Genomic DNA, 26,704 nt, shown 5'->3' on the forward strand with positions numbered 1-26,704 from the left:
TCAGAGGCACTATAAATAAGGGAGTCTTTTTGTCCTCTTCTTCCTCCTTAGATCTTATTGCATATTCTGATGCTGATTGGGGAGGAGATCCAAATAACATGCGCTCAACAACTGGTTTTTGTATATTTCTAGGTGAATCTTTGATTTCATGGAGGTGCAAGAAACAACAAAAGGTGTCATTATCATCTACAGAAGCTGAATATAGAGCAATGGCAACTACTACTATGGAAGTCGTGTGGCTCAAACAACTGATTTCAGATATGGGCATTCACCTTCAGAATCCTACAAGATTGTGTTGTGACAATAAGAGTTTGATATACATTGCTCGAAATCATACATTCCATGAAAGAACTAAGCATATAGAGATGGATTGCCATTTCGTTCGTGAAGAATATTTGAAGCAGACTATTAATCTTCCTTATGTGACATCAGAATATCAACTTGCTGACTTCTTCACCAAGGCACTATGCTCACCAAGATTCAACTTTTTACTTGACAAACTTTCGGTGATTTCACCATAAGTTTAAGGGAGACTGTTAGAAAATGACATATATATGTATATACTTGAATATATATATATATATATATTTATATATATATACATACTTTTCGTAATACAAGAGTATGTATATGTATATATATATGTATATAACTATATATTTAAAGTATATACTTATATTCTTGTAATACTTTTTTATTTATTTATTTTTGTAATTTTATTTCTTTCTTATTTTTTGTCTTTTTGTCAAACAGTCATAATTGACTAGAGCTGTTGGACTGTCAAAACAGCCAACAGCCTTTTTGTCAGGTTCTGTCAAACAGTCAAAATGTTGACTGTTTGAATAGAGCTGTTGGGTTACTCCCAACGGCTCTAATTAGAACTGTTGGGAGTAGCCCAACAGCTATCCCAACAGCTATTTTAATAGCTCCTCTCATGTAACCTCTCTATAAATAAGGGCATGCTGCCCATTGTAATTTATATACAAAGGTAGAGGGTTTTACCTCTCACATATTCAGATTCAAGTGCATTTATGCACTATTCTTATGTTTGTGCTGTGGAGCATTTTGTATGCTATTTTGGTTTACCATATTGGGTGAATGTATGTTTTGTCAAGTTGTTTGTAGACTTTATTGTGTGAAAGACTCTTTACAGAAATAACAGGTGAAGATGGGAAGGTGAGTCAACTTCGAAGCACCAATCCAGCTTATGACATATGGGTACAACGGGATCGGACATTAGTTGCTTACATAACCTCCACAATTTCTGATCGTGTTTTACAAACTATCTCTGATGACCAATCCGCTGCCGAGTTGTGGAATGGACTAGCTCATTCTTTTTCTCAGGTTTCCGAATCTCGGGCTTTGCAACTCAAGTGGAAATTCCAATCCATGTGAAAAGAAAACAAATCCATTACAGAGTTCATGAGAGATGTCAGAGTGATTACAGATCAGTTAGCTGCCATTGGAAGTCCTGTATCAGATAAGGATATGGTACAACAGGTATTAGGTAGTCTTGGACCTGAATATCGCATGTTTTGCACGGCACTCCAGGTTGTCTCAGTCCTTCCATGTTTTGATGATCTTTAATCTAAGCTTTTGCAATATGAGGTCAGTTTAAATCAGGAACACGCGTCAGAGGATGCTCATCCTGTGATGATGACACATACGCCTATTCAAACAGGAGTTTCATTTACTCCCCCTCGCCCCAATGGAACACCTATGAACAAAGGAGGATTACTGCCTACACCAGGTGGAGGAGGTATTGGTTCAAGCAGTGTACCACGAGGAGGACGTGTTCCTACTTGTTTTCTATGCAACAAATGGGGACATGTTAAAGCAAACTGCTGGTACAATCCTCAGAACCGGAACAAATCAGGGAGGCCAGATAATAGGCCAGGGCAGAAGGCAACTCATCAGTTTGCCCATACTCCTCAGGGACAGGTTCTTCCACAGGACGTACAAAATATCCTTATGACTACTTTCAATCAGATGAACTTGTGCCAAAATGAGGAAGGTATATGGTATATTGATTCAGGGGCAGCAGCACACGTTACTTCTGATGCAGGTAAATTTTCTCACTTGACTCCTTACACTGGAAATGGCACTATAGTCATAGGAGATGGATCTCACCACCCCATCTCTCACACTGGAAATGTCTCCCTTTCTTTGCCTGAATCTCAATTACCCTTGTCAAATGTCGTACTCACACCTGCTATTCAAAAGAATATTCTATCTGTGTCTAAATTAGTTGATGAAACAAATTCTTCCGTTGAATTTACTCCTTCTTCTGTTTATCTTAAGGATCTTCACACCAAGAAGACGCTCGCTAAAGGTGAACGGCGCGGGAACATGCACGTCTTTGAAGAATCTCATGTGCCTTTGAAGACGTCATCTTCCGTAGTCGTGGCTTCTTCAGCTCCTTCCTTTCCAACATTTTTGAGTCGATCCACAGATCATAGTTCTTCATCTAGAGTCTTGAAACTTAATAAGCCAAACTTATGGCATCTTCATTTGGGTCATTGTAGTCAAGTTTTTCTTGACAAGTTGTCTCCTAAAGGTCTAATACCCGCAGTCAGTTTAGAGTCAAAATGTCCAAGTTGTCATTTATGCAAAAGTCATGTACTTCCTTTTCATAGTATCAATAAAAGAGCAACAAAGCCTTTTGAGATTATATGCTCAGATGTTTGGGGTCCTGCGCCCACTGCCTCTCTTTCTGGATCTCGATACTATGTACTCTTTCTTGATTCTTACACTCGTTTTAGTTGGATTTACTTCATGAAAAACAAACATGAAGTTTTCAAGTTGTTCAAACAGTTTCATGCACTAGTCCAAAACCAATTCAATACCAATGTTGTATATTTCCAGTGTGATGGGGGGGGAGAATACATATCCCATGATTTTAGTGAATATTTGAAGGAGCATGGCATTACACGTAACATTTCTTGCCCTCATACCCCTCAACAAAATGGAGTTGCTAAGAGAAAGCACAGGCATATTGTTGAAACAGCCTTGAGCATGATGCATACGATGGGCATTCCTTTTTCCCCTTGGACCGAGGCTTTCCACACAGCTGTTTACGTTATCAACAGGTTGCCCATGACCATCCTTGAAGATAATTCTCCGTATTTTGTTCTTTATAATTGTCATCCATCATATGAAGAACTACATCCTTTTGGTTGTGTATGTTATGTTCATATTGATCATTCATTGAGGAATAAGTTTCAAGACAGAGCTGTACAGTGCAAGTTTCTTGGGTATGCAGATGACTATAAGGGATACAGGTTTATGATCCTCGTACAGGCAAAATTCGGGTATCCAGAAATGTTGTTTTTGATGATGAAAATTTTGACACTCTGGGTTCATCTTCCACAGATACACAGGACAGTTATGATCCTTGGCTCAGTGACTCACTTTTATATGACTCGTTGCCTCATGAGGATTCATCTTTATTGACAGACAATGAACCCTATACTTTTGATGTGGAACCACATATGGAAGACATTCCTCCTACAACAACATCCTCACGTTTTTCTGGTCTTGTTTATTCTCGTAGAACTCACCCAGTCAATGCTGAGACTCCTCTACGACATTCCACTCGGGTTAGACATCCTATAGATCGCTGGGTAAGCTATAACAATTTCTCTTTGGATTTTCAAACATTTCTAACCAGAGTGTCCAAAGAAACAGAACCTTCCTCCTTTCATGATGCTGTAAATTCTCGTGCCTGGGTAGAGGTGATGAATGAGGAAATGGAAGCATTGCATGAATGCAACACATGGGAAATTGTGCCAAAGCCAGATAACAAGAATGTTGTAGGATCCAAATGGGTGTACAAGATCAAGCACAAACCGGATGGCAGTGTTGAGCGCTATAAGGCTCGTCTGGTTGCACGAGGCTTCACACAGCAATATGGGCAGGACTACGATGAAACGTTCAGCCCAGTAGTAAAACTGGGCCCAGTCAAGATTGTCATTGCATTGGCACTACAACATGGATGGTCACTCAGTCAACTTGATGTTAAAAATGCTTTTCTGCATGGTGAACTAAAGGAAGAAGTTTACATGGAGCAGCCACCTGGATATAGCATGCATGATTCATCAAATTGGGTATGTAAACTTCGACGCTCTCTTTATGGATTAAAACAAGCTTATCGATCTTGGTTTGAAAGTTTTTCCACAGAGATCCAGCGTCATGGGTTCAATAAAAGTGTTCTAGACCATTCATTGTTCATCTTCAAAAGTGGTTCAGCTATTGTTTGGGTGCTTATATATGTTGATGATATCATTATTACCGGGAGTGATGAGGATCACATATCTTGGGTTAAGTCTATGCTGATGGCTAAATTCAAGATGAAAGACTTGGGTTCCTTGCGATATTTTTTGGGTGTGGAAGTTGATAGTCGACATGAGACTATTACATTGAGTCAACATAAGTACACTATTGATATTCTACTCGCTATAGGGATGGAGAATTGTAAACCAATTAACACACCTTGTCTTCTAAATCATAAGTTAAGTGCTAAAGAAGGCACCACTTATCATGATCCTACTTTGTATCGTCGAGTTGTAGGGATGTTACAATACTTAACATTCACTAGGCCTGACATAGCATACTCTGTCAATCAGGCCTCTCAGTTTATGCATGCTCCTACAGATGCACATATGGAAGCGGTAAAAAGAATCCTTCGGTATTTAAAGGGTACGATTGGAGATGGTTTGATGTATAACAAAGACACAGCTTATACGTCAGGACATCGACTATTCACCTACACAGATGCGGACTGGGCTGGTGATCCTGATGAGCGCAGATCAGTTTCAGGGTATTGCATCCTTATCGGCAATAATGTTGTAACATGGAGTAGCAAGAAGCAAAAGGCAGTGGCGCGATCTAGTACTGAAGCCGAGTATCGTGCAATGGCAGCAGGAACAGCCGATGTTACGTGGGTGAGACACCTACTGCAAGAATTACAAGAACCAATCTCGTCCTCTATGCTTCTTTGTGATAATCAGAGTGCTATTAATATTGCCTTCAATCCCATTCTTTATTGTCGCACGAAGCATATCGAAATCGATCAACACTTTGTTAGACAAAAGGTGGAAGAAAAAGAAATTGAACCTGCATATGTTAGGTCAGATATGCAAGTTGCTGACATTTTTACCAAGGGATTATCCACTCATCAGTTTTGGGCACTCAAAGACAAGTTGAGCATGATCAAAGACCATACTCAACTTGAGGGAGGCTGTTAGTTTGGATCATGGATCCGACCCGATCCACCTCGAGATGCAGCGGTGGCATGTTTGTAATTAGTTCTTATTACCTGTGTAAAGTTATGCCCTCTATTGTACCACTTATAAATATTAAGTAAAAAGGGAAAACCCTATTGCCGCCGACTACTCTTCTCTCTCTTCTCTTTCTTTACCTCATCTCTAACACCTGCAGGCTGATATTTCTGATATTTCTGACATTTGTTACCTTGTGTGCAATTATGGATCCCATCTCTTAGATCCCACTTGTGAGCAACATCTTTTTGAGTATAGGTTTGTCTAACAAATTCCTAAGCTTCATCCGCCTTTTCAAACTCAAGAATATTGGAGCATGGTTATTCATGCATGCTTTCCATAAAAAGAGAAAGGACCATGGCATGGCCCACTTCGCACTCCTTATAGGCTTTCTTTGTATTCTATCAAAGTTTTTTTCCTTTCTACTCCCTTAAGGGTCTCTTCTTTGGGTTGTCCATCCTCTCAAATAGTAGTCTTTGTAAGAATAGGTTGAGGTTCCAAAGCAGAACTATCAACATATTGCCACAATTCCTTGCCCATAAGAATTCTTTTCACCATTGTGGCCCACATGTTATAGTTGCTCGCATCAAATTTGAAAGGAACTATGGTGACTTCTTTATCAGCCATAGAGGGAAGAGAGGAAGAGCCTTGTTCCTGGTCAGAAATATAGTGAAATCTAGTTTGCCTGGTCTGAATCAGCATATTTGTGTTAGAGACAAAAAGGACAAGAAAAGAATGGAGAAGGGAGGTTAAAGAAGATCCAAGTTGATGAAGTTTCCACCAAGAAGCTTTCATACGAGCACCCGGACCTCTAACACAAACACGTTCTTGAATCCACAAGCCCAAGAGCCAAGGCTCTAATACCATGTAGTGAAACAAGAAAAATACAAGAGAATGTCACCAAGGGCTATAAGAAAGCACAAAACAAAAGGGCCATTTATGAGTCAAATACAATCTCACAAAGGAGATACACAACAACTACAAATCACAAGAGAGCAACAATGTAAAAATATAATTTGTATTACTTCACAAAATACTTAAGAAAGCATAGGTGTTACAATGGGGAGCACCGCCTTATATAGACACAAAAGAGGGCACTAGCCCCATCGGCTAGAAATCTAGCCCTTGGGACTAGCCCAATGACTAGTTGGGCTGTCCCAACAACTATCTAATATAAAAAAATATAAAAAAGAAAAAGAAAAAAATTAAAAACAGATTTACAAAACAGCCCCTACTAGGCTGACCCTATTACACACAAGAAAAGACTACAATGCCCTTGATGGGTATTTTATATTACATACAAAAAACATACATATATATACACACAATCAACAATGTACATTAACAAATACTACAGAGATAATATTGTAATATTATTTATGGTAATGGCATCCAATATATCATAAATTAGACTTGGGAATTTTTCAAAAACATTGGCATAATATATTTTTATTTTTTTAAAGTCAGCAGAAATATCAATTTCTTCAAAAACATGGATAAAATTTTCGTAGAGCCTAAAATCAATAAAGAACTAAAATGAACGAATTTGGATAATTATACCGACTAGCAGAAAAGAAGAGACAATGCAGCTACACATAATGGACAGAAGAAGGATTTGAAGGTGTTACAAAGTGAGATGTAAAGCACTATCAAGAATAAACAGAAAAAGGTGCACATTATCAACACAAACTTGAATATAACATATTTGTGAAAAGTAAGTACCTTTCGTAGAAGAGCAGAGGCACGTGCATCCAAGCTAGGTGGACGTGGAAGTAATGTTGCAGAAGCTGTAAGCCCTGCTGGAGCAATCTTGCATGTTAGACCAAGCCTTGAGTCAAGCCTTATCTTTTCCCAATTACCATATCCATGAATATGTATTCCCAGAAGCAGTCTAGCATCATCAACTACAGATAGAACGAATACACAAATCAGGTATTACTACAAAGCAATAGTGATGGTTGGTCGGTATAAACCCATCATATTTTACCTTTACCTGCATAAGTTTTTCACTGATCATTTTGGCAAAGAGACATTGTAGCCTTTACACTAAGCAACAACTAGAAAAAATATAATCAGATGCATCCTCTTTTACCTTGACGCCAGCCACAAGATTTTGACCATGGTGGATCTCGAGGGTGTGTTTTCAGCCGAAATTGTGCAAAAGGATCTTGGTACCGTTTAATACGTTTAGCAAGGAGCTGAAGTTCTTGTGCACGGGCAAGAAGTTCGTGAGCTTTTACAGGAACCCCAAAAAAGTCCAATACAGACCCCTGAAGACAATGCAGTGTTGGTTTCAATGAACCAATAAATATTCAGAAAAATATTATCTATAACAGACAAAACACACGTACAATACGCACACACAAATAATCAGTCTGACTGATGACAAACCTTGTTTTCGGTTCGTCTTACTACTTCCTTACAACCATCCATCAACAACTCAAAGAGCCCTATCTGGGCATCAACAGAAGCAATTTCAATTCCCCCACCAACTTCAGAAACTATATAACTGATACGGCTCTTATCCCCAAACTTTTTAACCTATACATAGAAGAAAACTGTAAGTGAAAATTTTTATTTTAGAGGTGATGAACAGATTTTCATAATAGCAGTTAAAGCCAACAGCACAATTAACTTCTATAAAACCCTAACATTTTTCTTCTCAGATTTAAGCCTGCCAAGAAGACATGTTATTAACAATTTAGTGGCTGCTGAGTTTCAAGTCAAGAAAAAACTTCCAGCATAGCATTAGAGAAAGTTTAAATAAAGACATCCATATTAATACATGGAATAAGCTGTAGATGTCTGAGAACCAACAGATCAAGTATTTTGATCTCAGCCATGTAGCATATCTTGCACACACTATAAAAATGCTGTAGCCATAATTGTCATGATTTCTTATTGTTAAAATGCTGATTAGGTCTAATATACTTTGTATGATAGTTATAATATGAGATTATCTCCAGCATCTTCATCTATGTGTGATAACTTTGGATTATTATGTTGAATGAACCAGGCCACTAACTAAAGAATATGTGATGCACAACACATTTTGCATCATTAAATATTTAACCTATTCCAACATGCATAGCTAACTCATGCAACACCAAAAATCAATTTCATAATGTCACATATTTTTCTTTAGGGTTAAGCCAAGGTAAAACCAACACATTCCCCAATGCCCACCGGGAGTACACCCAGCTTCAACCTTGCGCCGAACTGCGGTGATCCCATGTTAGGTGACAAACTACCATCACCCCTAGCCAGGAACAACGAACCTTTGTGAGCAAGGACTATATATATATATATATATATATATATATATATTACTGTGTATGGGTAACGACCTCAAACTGACCCTAAAAAAATTTACAATCTTTTTTAAAAAACAAAATAATAATTCCTAACACTGCGAAAAGATATCCAAGGGACCCACAACACATCACAGATTTAATTACTACAACCCAACATACATTCCACACATAGAATAAATCAAATCATGAATTTAAATTGAATTGAATTTAATAGAATAGTCTTCATTTAGGGTTCAACAAGTTCCCCCAAAACAATAATTCTCCAAAAACTATCAAAATTCAGTCCACCAAAAACATAACCCCCGGTCCCCTCCAGGAAGTCGGTCCCTCCATCACTGAGTTGCAGTACCTGAAAAGGGTTTTGAAAAAAAAGGTAAGAACTGAAGTTCTCGTACGACACCTTCTCGAAATTCAATAGTAAGAAATATAGCATAAATCAAATCAAACATAAGTTTAAGAGAGCTCTAACAAATATTACGTATTCAGAACATGCTTTCAATATACGCAGCTTAAGTTAAACAATCAACAATCCCATGCTAAATTAAACATTTTAGGGATGCATAAATCAATACAACATGCATGAATGGTAGTTTAAGTTCAATTATCAAGTTCAATACAAATGCATAAATTAAACATTTTGAAAGTGCCTCGCTTCCCGCTCCCGCTTCCCGTATCGCTTCCTCGACTGGTAACTCTGATGTATATTCATGGTCAATGAATGAATGCAAATTTTATCAAGCAAATCGGATTTATCACATTAGCCAAAAATCCAAACCTTTAAAACCGACCAATTCTAGCCTATTCAGTTCAGATCCAACTAAATATCCAAAACCGATCAGATTTCACAATTTCAATAGAAATCAGATTTTTATCGGGTTAAATAAAAATTTAGATTGTATGGACTTCAAGAAAATCAGATTTTCAAATCAACTAACAAACCTGATTTTCAATACACTTTAATAGTTAGCTAAAACATATCAGATTTATTGAATGGATATGAAATCCAATTCGTACTAATAGGATTAGGTTCATATATACTGATTCAGACTTATCATAGTGACACAGAATCAGATTTATCAAATCCGCCAAAAAGATCAGATTGGCTTGACTACGAAAACTCAGGTTATTTATAAAACTTTTGGGTTTCCCGTACTCACGCGAAACACTGTTCTATTAACCAAAAACATAGGTGTAAATAACCCCAAAACCCAGCTTTACTTACCTTAATCAGATTCCTGTTTGCATACTCTTAAACCCAAGGTTACTAATGTAAGTCCCGAATTCCAAAATTTAAAATTTAACTATATTGTTTCAATTATTAAAATACACCAGCATCCAACAGTAAAACAAGGAAACTAAACCACCCAAGCCCAACATTAACATTATATATATATATGAAATCCAGATCTGATATGCCGACAGGCATAATTCAGCGTCAGCCCCCATGCGATTTGTAATAATAGAAAGGAAAAGGAAAAACTCTCCACCGGGTCTTTAGATTGTGAAAGGAAAAACTCTCAAACTTAGTAAAGCTCTTATGGTCTTAAACAAACTCCAAAAGCTTGGTATGATCGCTTTAGTAAAGTTGTTCTTGATAGTGGTTTTACTTCTTGTTATATTGATACTGCTCTTTTTGTTAAGAATGCAGGTGATCACATAACTATTTTATTGTTATATGTTGATGATATGATCATCACTGGGAATTATAAAAAGGGCATTGAATTTATTAAAAATGTTCTTAAAAACAATTTTGACATGTCTGACCTTGGATTTCTAAGGTATTTTTTAGGGATTGAAGTTGCATATTCTCCTCGAGGATACGTTCTATTTCAAATGAAGCTTGCATCAGATATTATTGCTAAGTCTGGTTTGACTGACAAAAAGAAAGTATACTCCAGAAGTAATTGATGCTAAGATGAAAGCCAATGATGGACCTCCTTTAGAAGATCTCACTAATTATCATCAATTAATGGGATCTCTAACATAATTTGTCTATTACCAGGCCAAACATTGCTCATGTTGTACACAGTGCAAGTCAGTTCCAGAATGCTCCTACCACTATTCACATGTCAGTTGTCATGTGATTTATCAGATATATGAAGGAAACTATAACAAAAGGGTTATTTTTATATTCTTCATCTCCAAATTTATTTGCTTATACTGACTCTGATTGAGGTGAAAACCCTAATGATTGTATTTCTACCACAGGTTATTGTGTTTTTCTTAGAGAAACGTTAATTTCTTGAAGATGTAAGAAGCAACAAATGGTTTCTCTATATTCCACAAAAGCCGAGTATAGAGCAATGGCCACTAATATAACTGAACTTGTTTGGTTAAGAAGTCTCCTTAAAGATATAGGAGTTATCATCCCTATTCCTTCAAAGCTATGCTGCGACAACAAAAGTGTCATCTACATACATTTCATGAACGGACAAAGCACATTGAGATGGATTGTCATTATGTTTGAGATGAGTTTTTACGGAGCACTATTAAACTTTTATACATCACTTCAGAGTGCCAACTTGTCGATTTCTTTACTAAAGCTTTACCATCTCCCTTAGTTGTGAAAAGTTGCACCTAGGCTTAGGGTCACCGCCTAGGATTATGGGTCTAGACGAAACGGACCTATTTTTTTACCTAGGTTGTTCATGCCTAAGCCGTAGGGACATAGTTGTCATGTTTTTATAAAAAAAAAAACTTTTTTTCTGTCTTCTTTCTCTCGCCCCAAAATCTTTCTTTTTTATTCTCTCCTTTTCTTCTTTTGTTTTTCTTTTTTACCTTATTTTTTTCTTCTTCCTCCTCCTTTCACCCCTCCACTTAGTTGTCAAAGGTGGAGCCTAGGTGCCGCCTAGATGGCCTAGACGAGGTAGCCTCTCGGTCTGATGCGCAGTTGCACACACATATATGTTTTCTGTGTAATTGTATAAAATTATATATATTAACATATCATAAACATATATTATAAATTTTCAATATTATGTGTTTATCTTATATATATAATTATATATATATATATACATATCGGTGTACTTAATTCATATATAATCTATAAGTGTATGAGTTATCTATTTGACAGTTTTTATGTAATATAATTGCTTTATAGTGTTCAACATGTTATTATTTGTCTATTGCTAATTGTTGATTGATTTTATATTGTATACATGTTTGTTATTAATTTTAGTAGTTTGTTTATATATTTTATATGTTTTTTTTATTTGGGGTACCGCCTAGGCCTCGCTTAGTCTTTTTAAGGGCTCACCACCTAAGCTTTGCCCAACGTCTTTGACAACCAAGTCATCCCCTAGGTTCTCCATTCTTCTAAGCAAACTTTCAGTGATTTCACCATCAGTTTCAGAGGGGTGTTAATATATATATATATATATATATATATATATATATTTCCTTGTGGCCTTTGTAATGCCCGCTAAGGGAAATTTAGTCTTTTTCTTTCTATGCAAAACATGCATGTATATTAGGTTTACTTTTTGTTTTTGTTTTTTTGTTTTTCTTACTTTTTGTTTTTATTTTTATTTAAACCATGTAAGGGGACCCTCATTAAAGCTGTTGGGATATCCCCCAACAGTCACAAATGTGACCTTGGGGGGGGGGGGGCTCCCAATCTATGGGAGCCCTCTTGGGTCCCTTGTTGTGTAGAAATATGGATGCTTGGCCCCATCCTCTAGTAATGCTTTCCTAAGCATTCCAATAATAGATTTCATTATTATTTTTTAAGTTCTCTTCTCTCTTGTATATGTATGGTGTTTGCCCTTTGTGGCATATTGTATCTTGTCCATTAGAGGCATTGTGCTTATGTGACTCTGCCTTCTTGTAATCATTTTGTGACATTGTTTTCTTTGTCACTTGTATTTCATTACAAGGACATGCTTCCAAATGATGTATCTTGTGGGTTGCTTATATCATTAGTCTCTTAAGGTGATCCAACCAAAGCCACCTTTGTCTCTTCCCTCCTTTTTAATTTGCGATAAAAAGGCTTGATGTGTCCCAATTTATGACAATAGTGACAAGTGATCTTTCTCTTGTTGTCATACTTGTTGGCTTGTCTCCCAAAGTGAGAAGGATTGTATGTGTGTTTGCAATTTTCCAGCCTATAAACGACTAAGACCGAGTCATCTTCATTATAGGAATGGTGTCTTTTTAACCTTTTTTTTCATACTTAGCTCTTCAAGAGTATCCACAATAGAGGAAATTTTTCTTCTGTGAAGGAGAGTCGATTTGGTAGTCTCAAATTTGGGTCGCAAACCATTAACAACTTGATAAAAGTGTTATGCATCAATTTTCCTTTGTCAGAGCTTAATGTCTTCTGGGCAGTGCCACTTGGGATTAAGAACGGCCAACTCTTCCCAAAGATCTGATAGAGCATTATAATGTTCCCTTATGCTCATATCCCCTTGTGTCATGGTTCTTAATTTATGTTGAAGGTTGCACACATGTGTAATAGCTTTTATGCAATACATATTTTTGAGGTATTCTCATGTGTAATTGGCATGCTCGAATTTATCTAGACTAAAGTACTTTTTAATGTCTAAGCTATTTATGAGCTATGACATAATTTTTGTGTGACCCATTCTCCATTCCTTCTATTTTCTCTCATAGTCGGCAATTGCTTTGGTTCTCTCATCATTTAGAACTACATCATTCTCGTTCTCTACTTAAGTGAGAAGAAACTTAGACTCCACATCGGACCCATCGACTAATCTTCACAAACCCTTGCCCCACATGTGGTGCTTTATAATTAGTATCATTTAGCTTAATGGTGACAATGGTAACACTCTCCTTGCCCTCCATTTTTTACAAAAGAGAAGGAAAAATGACAGAGAGAAAGAGAATAGAGAGAGAGAGAGAGGAAAACATAGATAAAAACATTCACTTGAGTCACCACAAACACTTGGGAAGCTTTTACGAATCACGAACTCATGATGATCAACTTCAAAAGGACAAAAGCACTATGGCCACGATACCGTGTAAGGAAATGAAAACCTTCAAACACCAACACGAATGTCCACCAATAGGTACAAAATGGGCAATCACAGAAAGCCACAAAGAGCACTCACAAAACCCATAATGGGCACACACAAAGAAGCTATCAAAATATGAAAAAAATAATATTTTATTAATATTCAAGTATGCAAGAAGCATACTCTCAAAGAGGGGTTTCACCCCTATTTATATAAGTAATAGGAAGCCTAAAAAGCCATTGGACTAGCTCGAATGGCTAGTCAGCTGAGTGTTGACCAAGCTAAAAATACAAAAAATAAGAAAAGAAGAATAAAAAATTATAAAATGTGTTTTATTTTATATACAATATACATATACATATGTATATATGTATACAAATACATATACATAGGTATGTACACATATAGATGCATATATATATATATATATACACACACTATATATATGTACAATTTAACATTCACATTGCAGAGCAATCTTTTGTTTCAGGAATCAAAATATAGATGAGCATTCTGGTTGTTCAGAAGCTTCATCAATTGAAAGGTGTAAGATGTGAAGTATCCAAATCTAAATATTTAAAAGTACATTGAACTCCAATTCGTTAGATTGGACCCACAAACTAGAGCATATGCATGACTGAGCTCTAATTTGCACAAAACTTGCAAATATTAACTTTTTCTATGCAACAAGAAGCCATCTCCTTATACGATCAGAAAGACAAAGATGACCATATTAAAGCTACATATACCAAGACCTAAAAAAGACTGCAATTTATTTGAACTCCCGAGGCCAAAAATTGGCTGGTTAGTATGTACAAGAAGACAAGATTGCAATGGAAAGAGAAAGTTTGAAGACAACTTTAAATGAAGAGTAAAGATATTCACCGCACGGACAAAAGCGTTAGCATCTTTCTTGGAGACATTGCCACCAAACCACTCCCTAAGATAAGCAGCTTCCCCCACAATTGGGGGAACCAAATGAGTTGACAAATCTGCAGTTTTGCTCTGCCGCTTTGGTACTTTTGCATTTAAATCAGCACCTCGTTTTTTTCTTTTGACACTTGTGTCATCCTGTTCAGCTTCAGTGTAGCTTTTATTATTTCTTGCAGCACGAGGGGCCAATGCATCCTTAAAATAAATATTATGCACAGATGTCAAACAAGACAAGATATTAAGTACCAATATTTAGGCTTCGGAACTTAAGCATGCATAAAATTGGACAAATTAAAAGATGCATCCATGGATCCAGAAGACATACTTCAGCTTGAGCCACTGCCTCTGGTTGAATCAAACGATTCCAAAATGTCACATCATCTTCAGCATTGCAGAAATTGGCAACCTAATTAAGATTTGATCAAATGAGGGAGAGTAATATATGCTTACTGCTAAGGTAAATATTGCTGACGAACATTAAAAACCTACTAAACAAAAAGAAAACAAGCAACAGCAATCGAACACCAACTTTTTACAGAAACCCAGTCTTCAAAAAGATTTAGATTCTGTTTAAGAGCCAGCAATCGGAGGTAGCAAGATAGGCAACTAGAAAATCCACACATGCTATGGATTTGGTATTTCTAGGTCACTTGTTTGGGAGCACCCAAAATTTCCGGTTAACGATTTTACAAATCCATCATCAGCTGTTTGGTTATCAATTTGAAACCCAGATTTTGCAAATGCCATTGGCTTCCAAACAAAGGTTCTTAGCATGGTATTTTGTGGAGTTGGACCGTGTTCTGCACTAACTATGGTCCAAGTATTGTGCAAGAATGAGAGCGATTGAGTCCCGCCAAAATAACAAAGAGTGGGAGAGTGATTGGGAGCTGGCCCCTTTTCCGGCTCATCCTTTTCCATCCAGAAGAAGAGAGAGAGAGAGAGAGAGAGAGAGAGAGGGGGGGGGGGGGGAGAGAGGATATTCAGCTAAGCACTGTGACAGAGATTGGCCAGAAAAAGACCAGACTCAAGCCCCTTTCCGGCCAAAAACAAAAAAAGCAAGATAGAGAGCTCTGTGCAGTCACCAACATGAGCCCCCTTTGGGCCACAGAGAGAGAGGGCGGGAGAATACAAGGAGGCCCTTTTTCGGTTAAACAAAATGACAGAGATTGGCAAGAAAAAGGTCATACTTGGGCCATTTTCAGCCAAAAAACAGAGAAAGAGAGTCTTCTGTGCAACCACCTACATGAGCCTCTTTTGGGTCAGAGAGAGAGAGAGAGGGTCATGGGAGAATAGAAAGGGTCAATGGAGAGTGCATTGGAAATGGAGTCCGGGTGGTAATTGATAATTACTACCTCCTAACGAAGGCAGTCCATACGTGGATTTGGAGTCGGTATTTACTATCTCAACACCCTTGGTGACCAGTTTTCCACGCTTCCAAACAGTAACAGGGCCTTATAGAAAAACCATTTCCCCTTGCTCTTGAGAAATGTTTTCCCAATCCATTTTTACTGGAAAAGAGTTATTTTTTATGCTTTTCCCTGCTTATGGCTTTTTCAGTAGGTGCTCATATTGGTCAACTTTTCCTATTAAAACCACATCTCCAGAAAGAGGAATTTACACATTAAATTCCTCTTCGTTTTTCAGATGATCATAAAAAAATATCCAAACAAAATTCAAAGAATTTAACTGGATAATGAAAGTATGTCCTTATCTTGCCTTAAAAGCATTTAGCAGTTCACTCCCTTGCTCACCATGCCCTTCTTTAGACTCCACCTTCTCAGCCCTCTCAAGAATCTCATCAATATCCATATTTTCAAGTTTCTTTTTGTTCTCTTCATCATTTTTTCCTTCCTTAAATAATTCTTCTGCCCCAAACCTTAAGATTGTGGACAGCTCATTCTGCAAAGTATTATAAGGAGTCTGTGTAACTGACAAACCAGGAAAATCACAGGAAAAAAAAATCTCACAGAACTTTCAACACATTGAGTGACTAAAATTTGACTAAAGCAGACAGGTATATATATATAATGCAAATGGAATTTCAGTTAGTATCCTCACTTTATCAAACATTGAACTTCCCTTCTTTGCTTCTTTTTTTTCAAGTCTCCCGTCTGTATTGAGCTTTTGAATAACTAGGTGATCAAGAACCTAAAAAAAGACATTCAAGTAAATAATAACACAAAAATGGAAGAAAGACTAACTCCTCTCTGAAAATGTAATATAAAAACAGACTGCCTACCATCTTTTTCTTAGCACGTTCCAGGATGTCTTCTTCAACACTTTTTCTTGTCACAAATCGATATATGTTAACAACTTCTTGCTGCCCAATTCTATGAGCCCTACTCATTGCCTGTGGCATTATCAAACTAGTGAAATTAGAGATAACCAGAATAATGATTAAGGAGCTTCAAGTTCAAACTACCTAGATTGCTAAGTTAAATCAATTCCACTCTTTGATTTTCCACAGGTTCAAAAAAAGCTGTAGCAAACATCCAGAGACTGACCTGCAGATCATTCTGTGGATTCCAATCTGAATCAAATATTATAACAGTGTCTGCAGTGGCTAGATTGATTCCTAAGCCACCAGCACGAGTCGATAAAAGGAAACAAAAATCATCACTCCCAGGTGCATTAAAATGTTCCATGGCCTGGTGGCGAAGGTCAGCCCTTGTACTACCATCAAGCCTTTGAAACTGGAACCCTCTTGAGGACAAATATTCTGCAAGTATATCCAGCATCCTGACCATCTGTAGAAACACATTAAACAAGTTATGAGAACAAAACACCAAATTTAAAATTCAAAACATATATTATAACAACTTAACAAAATAACAAAAAAAGGAATACGAATAACATTACCAAAATCATCACAACATCAATAAATCACTTAATAATCACTTCACATTAGCTAAACGTAAAATGCTCGTATGTACTAATCTGATGTAGCCTAAAGGTAAACATAAAACCCTCCCAGTACTTGGGAAAATATATTGTAACCTAGTAAGAGATCTGCTTAAAGCCTTGAACCAAAGATCGAAAACCTCAAGAAGCGGGAACAATTGTCATCAAAGGTCTCCTACTTCATTTTGGTTGGCCAACATTGCCATGTGGATCTCGTAGCCATGCCCCTATTGACTATGCCTACTTTTGTATTGGATATTTGTAAGGCTAATCACTTTGTATTGTCAAAAAATGGTATTTCTCAGTTTCAGTGACCTGGTAACAGCATCATTGATAACCATGTAAAGTTGCCTGATAATGTTTTGTTTGGTGACTGCTTTTCAGTTCTGTTCATCACCTGATTTTTGGTGTGCACACTTTTAGGGCAATGCATTTATGATCAATTTGATGATAAGGCGCTTTCAAATACCCAACTGATGGAGAAAGAATGGGACATGGTATATGTTTCCTTTGAGCATGCAAACCTTTGAAATCTATAAAAACTGAAATCCATGATACAGAACTTGGTCAAAGAATTTAGTAGTTTAGCTTTTACAAAAATAATAAATTCCTAACTGTTATTCAATTATCCAGGAACAAAAGGTCAAATGGACTTTTTTTTGTTATTCTGGAAACTTTTGTGGTGGAGAATGATTCAATAAATGATAGCAACGCTTAATTATCAAATGATGAATGATCCAGTGCAAACCAAGGACTACAGAGTACAGACCTAGATACAAAGAAGAATAAGGCATAAAATTTATTGCCTAATTTATCAGTTTACTAGTATTAAATTTTGTGATTTTCAGGAACTGAAAGACAATGAATGCATTTCCAAACCTATGAACAATTCATTACATTTCTCCTATTTCTAAATTTAGATGCCATTCAAGAAATAAGGAGACCACATCAACAGATTCATCGGGACCTTGTCTAACTATGTAATGTTCAAGAATAAGGCACCAGAGATCATATCTCAGGCACTATGATCTTGATTAATTGCCTTTGTTTTAAGTTGCATCAGAAATTGCATTTTGAATGACATGGTTTGCACATTACTAGAGCTTACCCCTTACAAAGGAATAGAAAAACCAAAGTAAAAAAAAAATTACTACAAACAGAGAGCTAAACATGGAAATCTGCATCAAAAGTGGTGTGCAGGAAGCAGGAAAATGTGGTTGATTAAAAACTTAAAATATACCATAATAAAATAATGGTTATCATTTAGATGTAAGGGATGCAAGGCTGCATATGATTAACTAGCTCATTGATGATTTTACAAGTATTCAGACTTGTAAGACTTCTTTTTTGCAGCTGGTTCCTATGCTCAAGAATAATAAAGAGTTTTAAGTTTCAGAGGTAAGCATACAAGCACACTATTTTATGACAAACCTGAGAAAATATCAAAACACGATGGTTCGTCTCGCGTAACCTAATCAGAAGTTTGTCAAGTATAACAAGCTTCCCACTGCTCATAATGATACGCTGAACTGTCCAATTGTCATTAAGGTTGGCATCCCCACCATATCCATGGTCTGCACTTTCAAACAGGAATGGGTGGTTGCAGCATTTTTTCAACTCCACAACGATGTTAAGCAATGAAACCTGGCACCTCATAACATCGATTAACAAACATTTTCCAACAGATTATCAAGTAGGGAGCAATTGATATTAGACATAACTGAACTGAGACATACTTCTGACCCACTCACAGAAGAAGTAGCTAACCTGGTTTCCACGTACTCCTTTGTTTAGATCATGGAAATTCCTCTCCAAAATCCACTTGTAGTATCTTCCCAGATGCAACAATAATTAAACAGGGATGTAAGTTACAGGGAACAAACATATTTGCTATGTAGTTTTAGGCAAGCATCAGTTCTTACCGTTTTTGAAGGGGAGTCATTTCAACCCTAAGTATCCGTTCAATCTTTGGAGGCAATGATTTCTCAACATCTTTGATAACTCTCCGAAGAAGGTGAGGTCTCAATTCTTTATGAAGACTGGCAAGCTGGAAAGTCCCATGAAGATGGTAAATCAGAATATCTCAAGTGAAAAGAAAGGTTAAAATGTCAAAGGACACAAATGTAGGATCATTTGATCAAAGTGTACCTCAATCTCATTGAATGAGCTCACGTTCTTGTACCTCTCAACAAACATATCCTTATTCTTGAACTTCTCAGGCTCAAGAAAATGTAGTAGAGCCCTACATGATCACAGCATTGATCTAGAAAGTTTGATTCAAAGCTCCAATAGCATAATCATAAACTTGAACAAGAGAGCAGCAGTAAACCATGTCCTCTCTAAAAGAATTAGCAAAGAAATAAAGCCAGTTCATCAACCAAATACAATGATGACCATTAATGGAAATATAGCATCAAAAACTACAAAGTACAAACACCATTGGAATATAAGCAAACAAAATTCCAATAATTTTTTTATTTGAAAGAATGCACAGAGTTCCACATCATCTGTGGACTCCACCAATCAATCACCACCAACATTACAACATAGTATATACCCCTACTACAACAGGTATCCAGCAAATATCATGATCACAGTCGGTTGTGCACGAAGCAGTAGAAACACAAGGTCTATTGTAGAGGGCACTGGCTCAAGATCAGCAGAGAAGCTTCAAGGATGACATGTGTTAATAACCAAGGGAAACTGAGTGGCATGCAGACTCAAAGAGTCTGATGTGACATTTGAGGCTGATTCATGGTAATTGATAAAATTGAAAAATATTTGCTTGAATATGTTTTAGGTGCATTTTCTATTAGAATATAGAAATCAGACTTTATCCTGATAAGCAAACATGGAAAAGCATGGGAATAGCATATCCACTTGAGTCATGTGCAAGTGAGTATATACTTATGAATGTATCAACATAATGGATAATGTTTAAATCAACAAAGTTTGATAGATAATTATTAGGTATCCACACTTTGAACCCTTCTGAACTTGAGAGTCCATGCAAAGCAGCCTTTGAGCAGATCTGGAGGTTAGAAAGTGTGTAACACATACCTACCTTCATCAGAGAACAAACTATATTAAAGGAATCATTGACGTCATAGGCAGGAACGATCACTCACATTTAGACAAGACCCTACCATTTAAATACACCTTACATATTATTTCATTGAAGAAGCCCAAAAATTTAGGTTGGCACAAAAGGAAAATTGAGAATGACTAGTTAACTCTTGTTAGACAAGCAGATAGAGAGAAGAGATAGCTGTGGAGGCATTTAGGCAAGCTCAAGCTCCACACGCCATAGAGTAATTTGGATGTTTACATATGTAAACAGCTCAGGTGATATCTTTACTACAATCACTGCAAATATTTTAGAAATATCACAACATTTTTGGCATGATTATACACAAATTGCTGAGACTTGAAAATACCACCTAAACTGAATTTTAAACAAATAACATCAGAGCATTCACAACAATCTATAGACATGATCCCTTTTTTAAAAATCTAATTTCACAAAATTTTCATACTTTTTGACAGTTATAAACTGAAGATGTTTCTACACAGAATATTAACTTGATAGTTGATACTATGTTTATGAATGCTTTTCTATATTTTTGTTTGCTAAGTGCTAATTGTTAGGTATTACTATTATCTGAAATTGTTATTAGCTTGTTATAACTTGTTTCTTCAATTGTTAATTTGTTAGTTGTAGCTTGTTGCTTCTCAGTTCTTACTTGAATTTTGATTCTTTGAATAAAAGTTGTTAGTTTGTTACTAATTTAATTGTTAAATGTTAAATGTTGAATTTATGTGATATATATATATATATCCGTGTTCCCGTACCCACATTTTTTGGAATTGCCATGTTGTACCCTCCGTACCCGTACCCAGGTGACATAGGAGCTAATTGAAGCCAAATGTGACAAATTGATTGTGAAAAACTAAGGACTTTGACTCCAACAAAATGGACGGCTATTATCAATCATAATCTATTGAGAATGGAAAGATAAGTACCTCATAAAACAAATAGGTCCCTGTTCTCCCTAAACTGTGTGACTTATGAGGTGACCTGAACCTTGGGAAATATCCACAATTTTCAGTATTTTTTATTTCATTCTTTTCACTAACCCCAATTTTAAGTTTATATATACGTAATGTACACACATATGCACACACACCAACCTGAACACACGTGCATGCATATACACACATGCATAATTGCAAGTACAACTTATTAGGCATCATAGACAATGATGACAGCTAGTAAATTTTTTCTATCCCCACTTCTTTCTATTGATTTTGTATCTTTTTCTTATTCCCATTTCCTTGCTGACAATGAATGACAAATAAGTTTTTCGGTTCCCAACCCCTTTTGAATGATTTTATCTCTTTCATATTCCTCTTGCCTGGCTGCTCTCCTTGATTACATCACTCGGGTTAGCAAATTGGATTCTGCTTAATCTAGAAAATTCCAGATATCATGATAAACAAGATGAATCATCTAGCATGAAATAGTACTGATAGACTACTCATTTCCCAGATAATCTTAGAGCTAAATGTGACTCCTGCCTGCCGCTTTACTCAAGTTAGCTTCATCCATTCCAGTAAAAGCAGGGCTTTCTGTGTACCACTATCCCTTCTACACATCATGCACTAGTGTTGATTCCATTATTGTGTATTCTGGCAAAACAACATCAAAGTTATCTAATAGTACAATGATTATTGTGTAATTAATGACAATTGATGGAACCTCTTGAAATGCCAATGTCCATATCTGTGATGATAATGCTTTGTTGCATAGTTTGGAAATATGCTGATGTGGCCACTATTAGTAGATATAAAATGATTTCCTTCACTGTAAAATTATAATCCCAAACACTAATGTCAGGAGTCATGACATGAAGATTTAGAGTCTATTAAACTCATAATTTAGTAGATATGTTTTACGAACCAACTGTGCACTGCCATCATCTCTCTCTCTCTCTCTCTCTCTCTCTCTCTCTCTCTCTCTCTCTCTCTCTCTCTCTCTCTCACACACACACACACACACACACAAAAACAGAACAAAAGCTGCAGAAAACACAACATTTAACAATTTCTGCATATGCAAAACACAAGAAGATGAATCTGATAAAACAACTACCATAGCTCCTCCACACTATTCTGCAGTGGTGTGCCTGTGATAAGCAGCTTGTTCTTGGTGCTCAATTCCTGTAGAAACACAAATATCAATGTTCACACATTCCCCATCCAGCATTCTAAATTGAACTGGTGTGCTTATAATAATTTCTCAACCATACATATAGCAAAAAATATAGAAAAATAAAAAATGCAGAAATCCTGATTGGAGAAACTCACTGAAAGGGTGGTATACAACGAAGCTTCACTGTTCTTCAACCTATGAGCCTCATCCACCATAAGGTAATTCCATTTAATCTTGGAGAATACAGCCTTATCTTTCAATACTACCTCATATGTGGTCAATAAGGTGTTAAACTTGATCAGTCGACCACTTCGCTTATCTGTGTAAAACTCATGCTGCTGACAGATCTGCAAACACAAAATGGTGGGTTTCTTATGAGCAGATGAACTAGGCAATGTTTTCAAGCCCAAATCAAGGTTTCACGGACCACAACAAAAGTAAGGAACACTGGATTACAACCGAGCCGCTAAGCTAATGAGTCATCCCAAATTGAATCAACAAGAAAATAATATAAATATAGGAAAGGCATCGCTAATCTATAAATCTGTGTCAAAAAAGGAGTATCTGGAACCATCTGCAAAATCGTTTTCAATCCCAATTAATAGAAATATGCAGAGAAAGAGTAGGAACTATCATAAAGTTGCAAAGACTAGAAGCTGATGTCCGAAAGCCTACATGATTCAATACAACCATAATGGTAAGTTACTTTACATCTTTCAAAGACATGATTACTTCAATTTACAACATACCGGGATAGGAATACTTCAGGTACCACTATAGAGATCACGGTTGATTCATGCAGCTTCCTTACATGACAGAGTGGTGAACAATGAAATTCAAAGATTAGCAATGAAATAAATGACAATTTATTGATGAATATTTGCAACGAAACAATAAAGACAAACACTAAGGGAGCGTTTGACATGCTGGAAAGAACCCATACACGAACAAAACAGCCCCACGAGGGATTTGTCCTGCATATTAAATACCTGGACAAATGCTGCATCCCATGATATTACTTTTCTTCCTAATGGGATAAATGGCAGGAAAGATTAAAAACACTGCATCCCATGATATTGTTAAAATATTTATATATATATATAAAAGAACATATATAATGCCCAACAGGGGCATTTTAGTCATTTCATATTATGCAACTAGGTTAGTTCAATAGGAATAGGCTAGTTCGATAGTTTTTTACTTTTTTAAATAAATGTAATTTATATAGCCATAAGGGGCTCTATGGGGATTACCCATAGAGTAGATGGGGCTGCATAGCTTTTGGGAGCTCCCAACGTCTCTATGGGAGATCCCAAGGCTCCCTCTCTCTTGTGTTGTGTATAAATAGGGACACATTGTCTGATAAAATGTGTTTTGACGTCATCAGATCCAGATCCATGCATCTTATTAATATTAGAGTGTTTTCTTTATGTAATGGCATTTTTGTTATTTGGTTGTATTTTAAACCCTTTGTAATATATGTTACATAATAAAGCATTAGGGATAGCCATCTCTTTAGTGGCTGCCGTTTTTTAGCATCTCTCTCTCTCCTTCCTCCTTCAGCTGAATACTAAATGTGGTGATTTCTTTAATGGTATCATGAGCGGGACTTCGGTTTTGTTCCAAAAGGTATGCCCCTTTAGATCAAATATTGTTTTCTTCCGATCAAAATCCTCTTTTATCTTCCATTCTATTCTAATTTGTCTTCTTTCTCCTCTTTTTACTATCAGTCTTTCTTTACTAACAGCAGATTATTCCTTGTTTTATTCATCCAATATTGCGGTTTTATATTTGACGTCAATTAAAAAAAAAAAGAGGTGTATTTGACGTCAAAATAGAGGTTGTTGCTTTCGAATATCATAATCCAAATTCTAGTTCCAATATTCCTAATCTAAAAAAAGGAGAGGGGAAATTTTATGTTCTCGCTACTTTTCCAGATTTCATTTTTCTGGAAACTTGTTTTATTATTGATATTTCTTTTCGATTTCAATATTTCTCTCCATTGCTTCATATATTTTTGCTCGGCATATGCGTATTAGCAGCATCATATTGATTTTTGCTGGTCTATTGCAGGAGTCGGACAGAGTCCGGAATAGTGCCCTTTTAAATAAGAAAAAAAAAAGGCACATTTTTATATTATATCTTACATCTTACCTAATCCTTTTGTTGTGCTGCTGCATATTTTCTCTTAACTGAAATCTATTCTCTTCTTTCTTTAGCTTTTCTCTTTTATCCTTTCATATATTTTAAATGGATTCCTGTGATAGTTGCAAAAAATTTTCTTTTCGTTTTAGGGAAAGAGAAAACTCTCGCAAGGTCCACTTGACCCTTTGAAAAGATTTAGAAAATTTACTCGCCTCCGTTTTTAGAAAATAGGGAGATAGGGCTCGCTCGTCGGTACGAGGTTCAACCGTTCCTGACGACTTTACCAGAGGTAATTGAATCAAGGATCGAATGTTATGCCTTTAACTTGTTCGAATTTGCCTAAGAAATTATTTTAAGTCCTAAATGCTCATAGAATCATGCTTGTGCTATGATTTTGAACTTAAAAATATGTATGCTTTTAGAAATACTTTAGAAATTTGGACTTTCCAAGTGTTTTTTAAAGGGATTTGAAAATATCCTTTAAGAAGAAGAATTGAATATGAATTGAAAAATTGAAATTGAGTTTGAATTAAAAATTTGAAGTTGAATTGAATTTGAGTTTGAAAATTGAATTCGATTTTAAAATGGAATTCAAAGTTGAATTTTGAATTAAAAATGACAAAATGAAATTGAAGGTTTTGAAATTGAATTCAAAGTCCAGTTTCGAATTTTGAAATCTGATTTGATTGAAAATTGAAATTGGAGTTGATTTTTGAATTCAGAATTGAACTTAGAAATCGAATTTTGAATTTGAATTTGAATTTGGAATTTAAAATTGAAATTGAAAACCAGAGTTTAGAATTGAAATTGAAAATTAAAATTGAACTTTGAATTTAAAATTGAAGAATTGAAATCTAAAATTGAATATATAATTGAACTTGAAAATTAATTTGAGAATTAAAAATTGAAATTGAAATTTTGGAAATGAAATTGGAATTTAGAATTGGAAATTAAAAATGAAATTCGAAATTTAATTTGAAATAATGCCTATTTAGTTGCATATTATGTTGATATTCAATTTAATATTTAGCTGCATATTCAATTGTTGTTCAAATGCATAGTTAGTTGCATGTTAAGACGATGCTCAAATGCATATTTAGCGGCATATTTTAATCGATGTTCAAATGCATATAAGGTTGCATATTTCCTGAGACGTTCAAATGCGCATTTAATGGTATATCATCTGGAATGATCGAAAGCAAAGGTGAGTGAGGAAAGATGTATATAAATGTACAACATCTTTGAGATTATATAGCGTGATCTCTAAATGAATCAAACGGGTCTCTGCTTGTTTGGCAAAAGCTGTCAGCTTATGCCACCAGGTGTGAGACATTGTAAAACCTAATGGTAGGTTGTGGCAATTTGCCATTGGTAAAGAGAAATGGCAATCTCTTAACCGAGCTTGTAGGTCGGTGTACTGTGGATACATAAGTGACAAGCCTGAGTGTTGAGGGTCACACACTAGCCCTTGAAATTATAAAATGAATACACAAGTAGATTCAAACCTATGTGCATATTTTCGTGCTTGACGGTTTTAAGGTACCGAAGCACTGTGGGTGAGTTTGCACAATTTAATGGATAAAGGTAGGTTAACATATCTATTTAAGGTATGAACGGTTATGGATCTACTACTACTGTAGTATGATTAAAAATTTTGGGAATACTCCAGTGTCTTCGAGCTACTGGATTCAGACCGGGGTAAAACCCTGATAATTCAAAAAATACAAATTAATAAGATAGCAACCCACTCAGACTCGGGCTTACCTTGGAGAGGATAGGTGGTACACAACTCCGGAGACAAGTGTTTTCATGCTTCGAGTGACAATAGCTCAATGGTCCCCAGTCCTCGGAGTTAGGAGACCCGGACTACCAACTTGTCTTAGGCGGTAGTTCCAAGTTCTTTTGTAGAAGTTAGGGATGCATCCTGTCGTTTGGGGCTTTGGA

General features: G+C 36.2%; 1 protein-coding gene across 1 annotated transcript in view; it reads right to left on the reverse strand.

Annotated features, from left to right (window-relative positions):
* The window catches only part of LOC149819964 (protein CHROMATIN REMODELING 5-like), a 123,907-nt gene that overhangs the window by 44,709 nt on the left and 52,494 nt on the right, over positions 1 to 26,704 (reverse strand). The window contains exons 14-28 of the mRNA XM_089983674.1: positions 22,771 to 22,962; positions 22,556 to 22,623; positions 19,552 to 19,645; positions 19,326 to 19,450; positions 19,171 to 19,234; positions 18,835 to 19,047; positions 17,007 to 17,249; positions 16,742 to 16,852; positions 16,561 to 16,650; positions 16,219 to 16,401; positions 14,828 to 14,908; positions 14,455 to 14,697; positions 7,671 to 7,820; positions 7,372 to 7,549; positions 7,002 to 7,183 (exon numbers count right to left, since the gene is read on the reverse strand). Of these exons, the coding sequence (XP_089839800.1) occupies positions 7,002 to 7,183; positions 7,372 to 7,549; positions 7,671 to 7,820; positions 14,455 to 14,697; positions 14,828 to 14,908; positions 16,219 to 16,401; positions 16,561 to 16,650; positions 16,742 to 16,852; positions 17,007 to 17,249; positions 18,835 to 19,047; positions 19,171 to 19,234; positions 19,326 to 19,450; positions 19,552 to 19,645; positions 22,556 to 22,623; positions 22,771 to 22,962 (2,217 nt within the window). The remainder of the gene's footprint in view (positions 1 to 7,001; positions 7,184 to 7,371; positions 7,550 to 7,670; positions 7,821 to 14,454; positions 14,698 to 14,827; positions 14,909 to 16,218; positions 16,402 to 16,560; positions 16,651 to 16,741; positions 16,853 to 17,006; positions 17,250 to 18,834; positions 19,048 to 19,170; positions 19,235 to 19,325; positions 19,451 to 19,551; positions 19,646 to 22,555; positions 22,624 to 22,770; positions 22,963 to 26,704) is intronic.

The sequence above is a fragment of the Nuphar pumila genome, chromosome 12 (genome assembly GCF_984573655.1).
Source record: "Nuphar pumila chromosome 12, dmNupPumi1.hap1.1, whole genome shotgun sequence".
In the NCBI taxonomy this organism is placed as follows: Eukaryota; Viridiplantae; Streptophyta; class Magnoliopsida; order Nymphaeales; family Nymphaeaceae; genus Nuphar; species Nuphar pumila.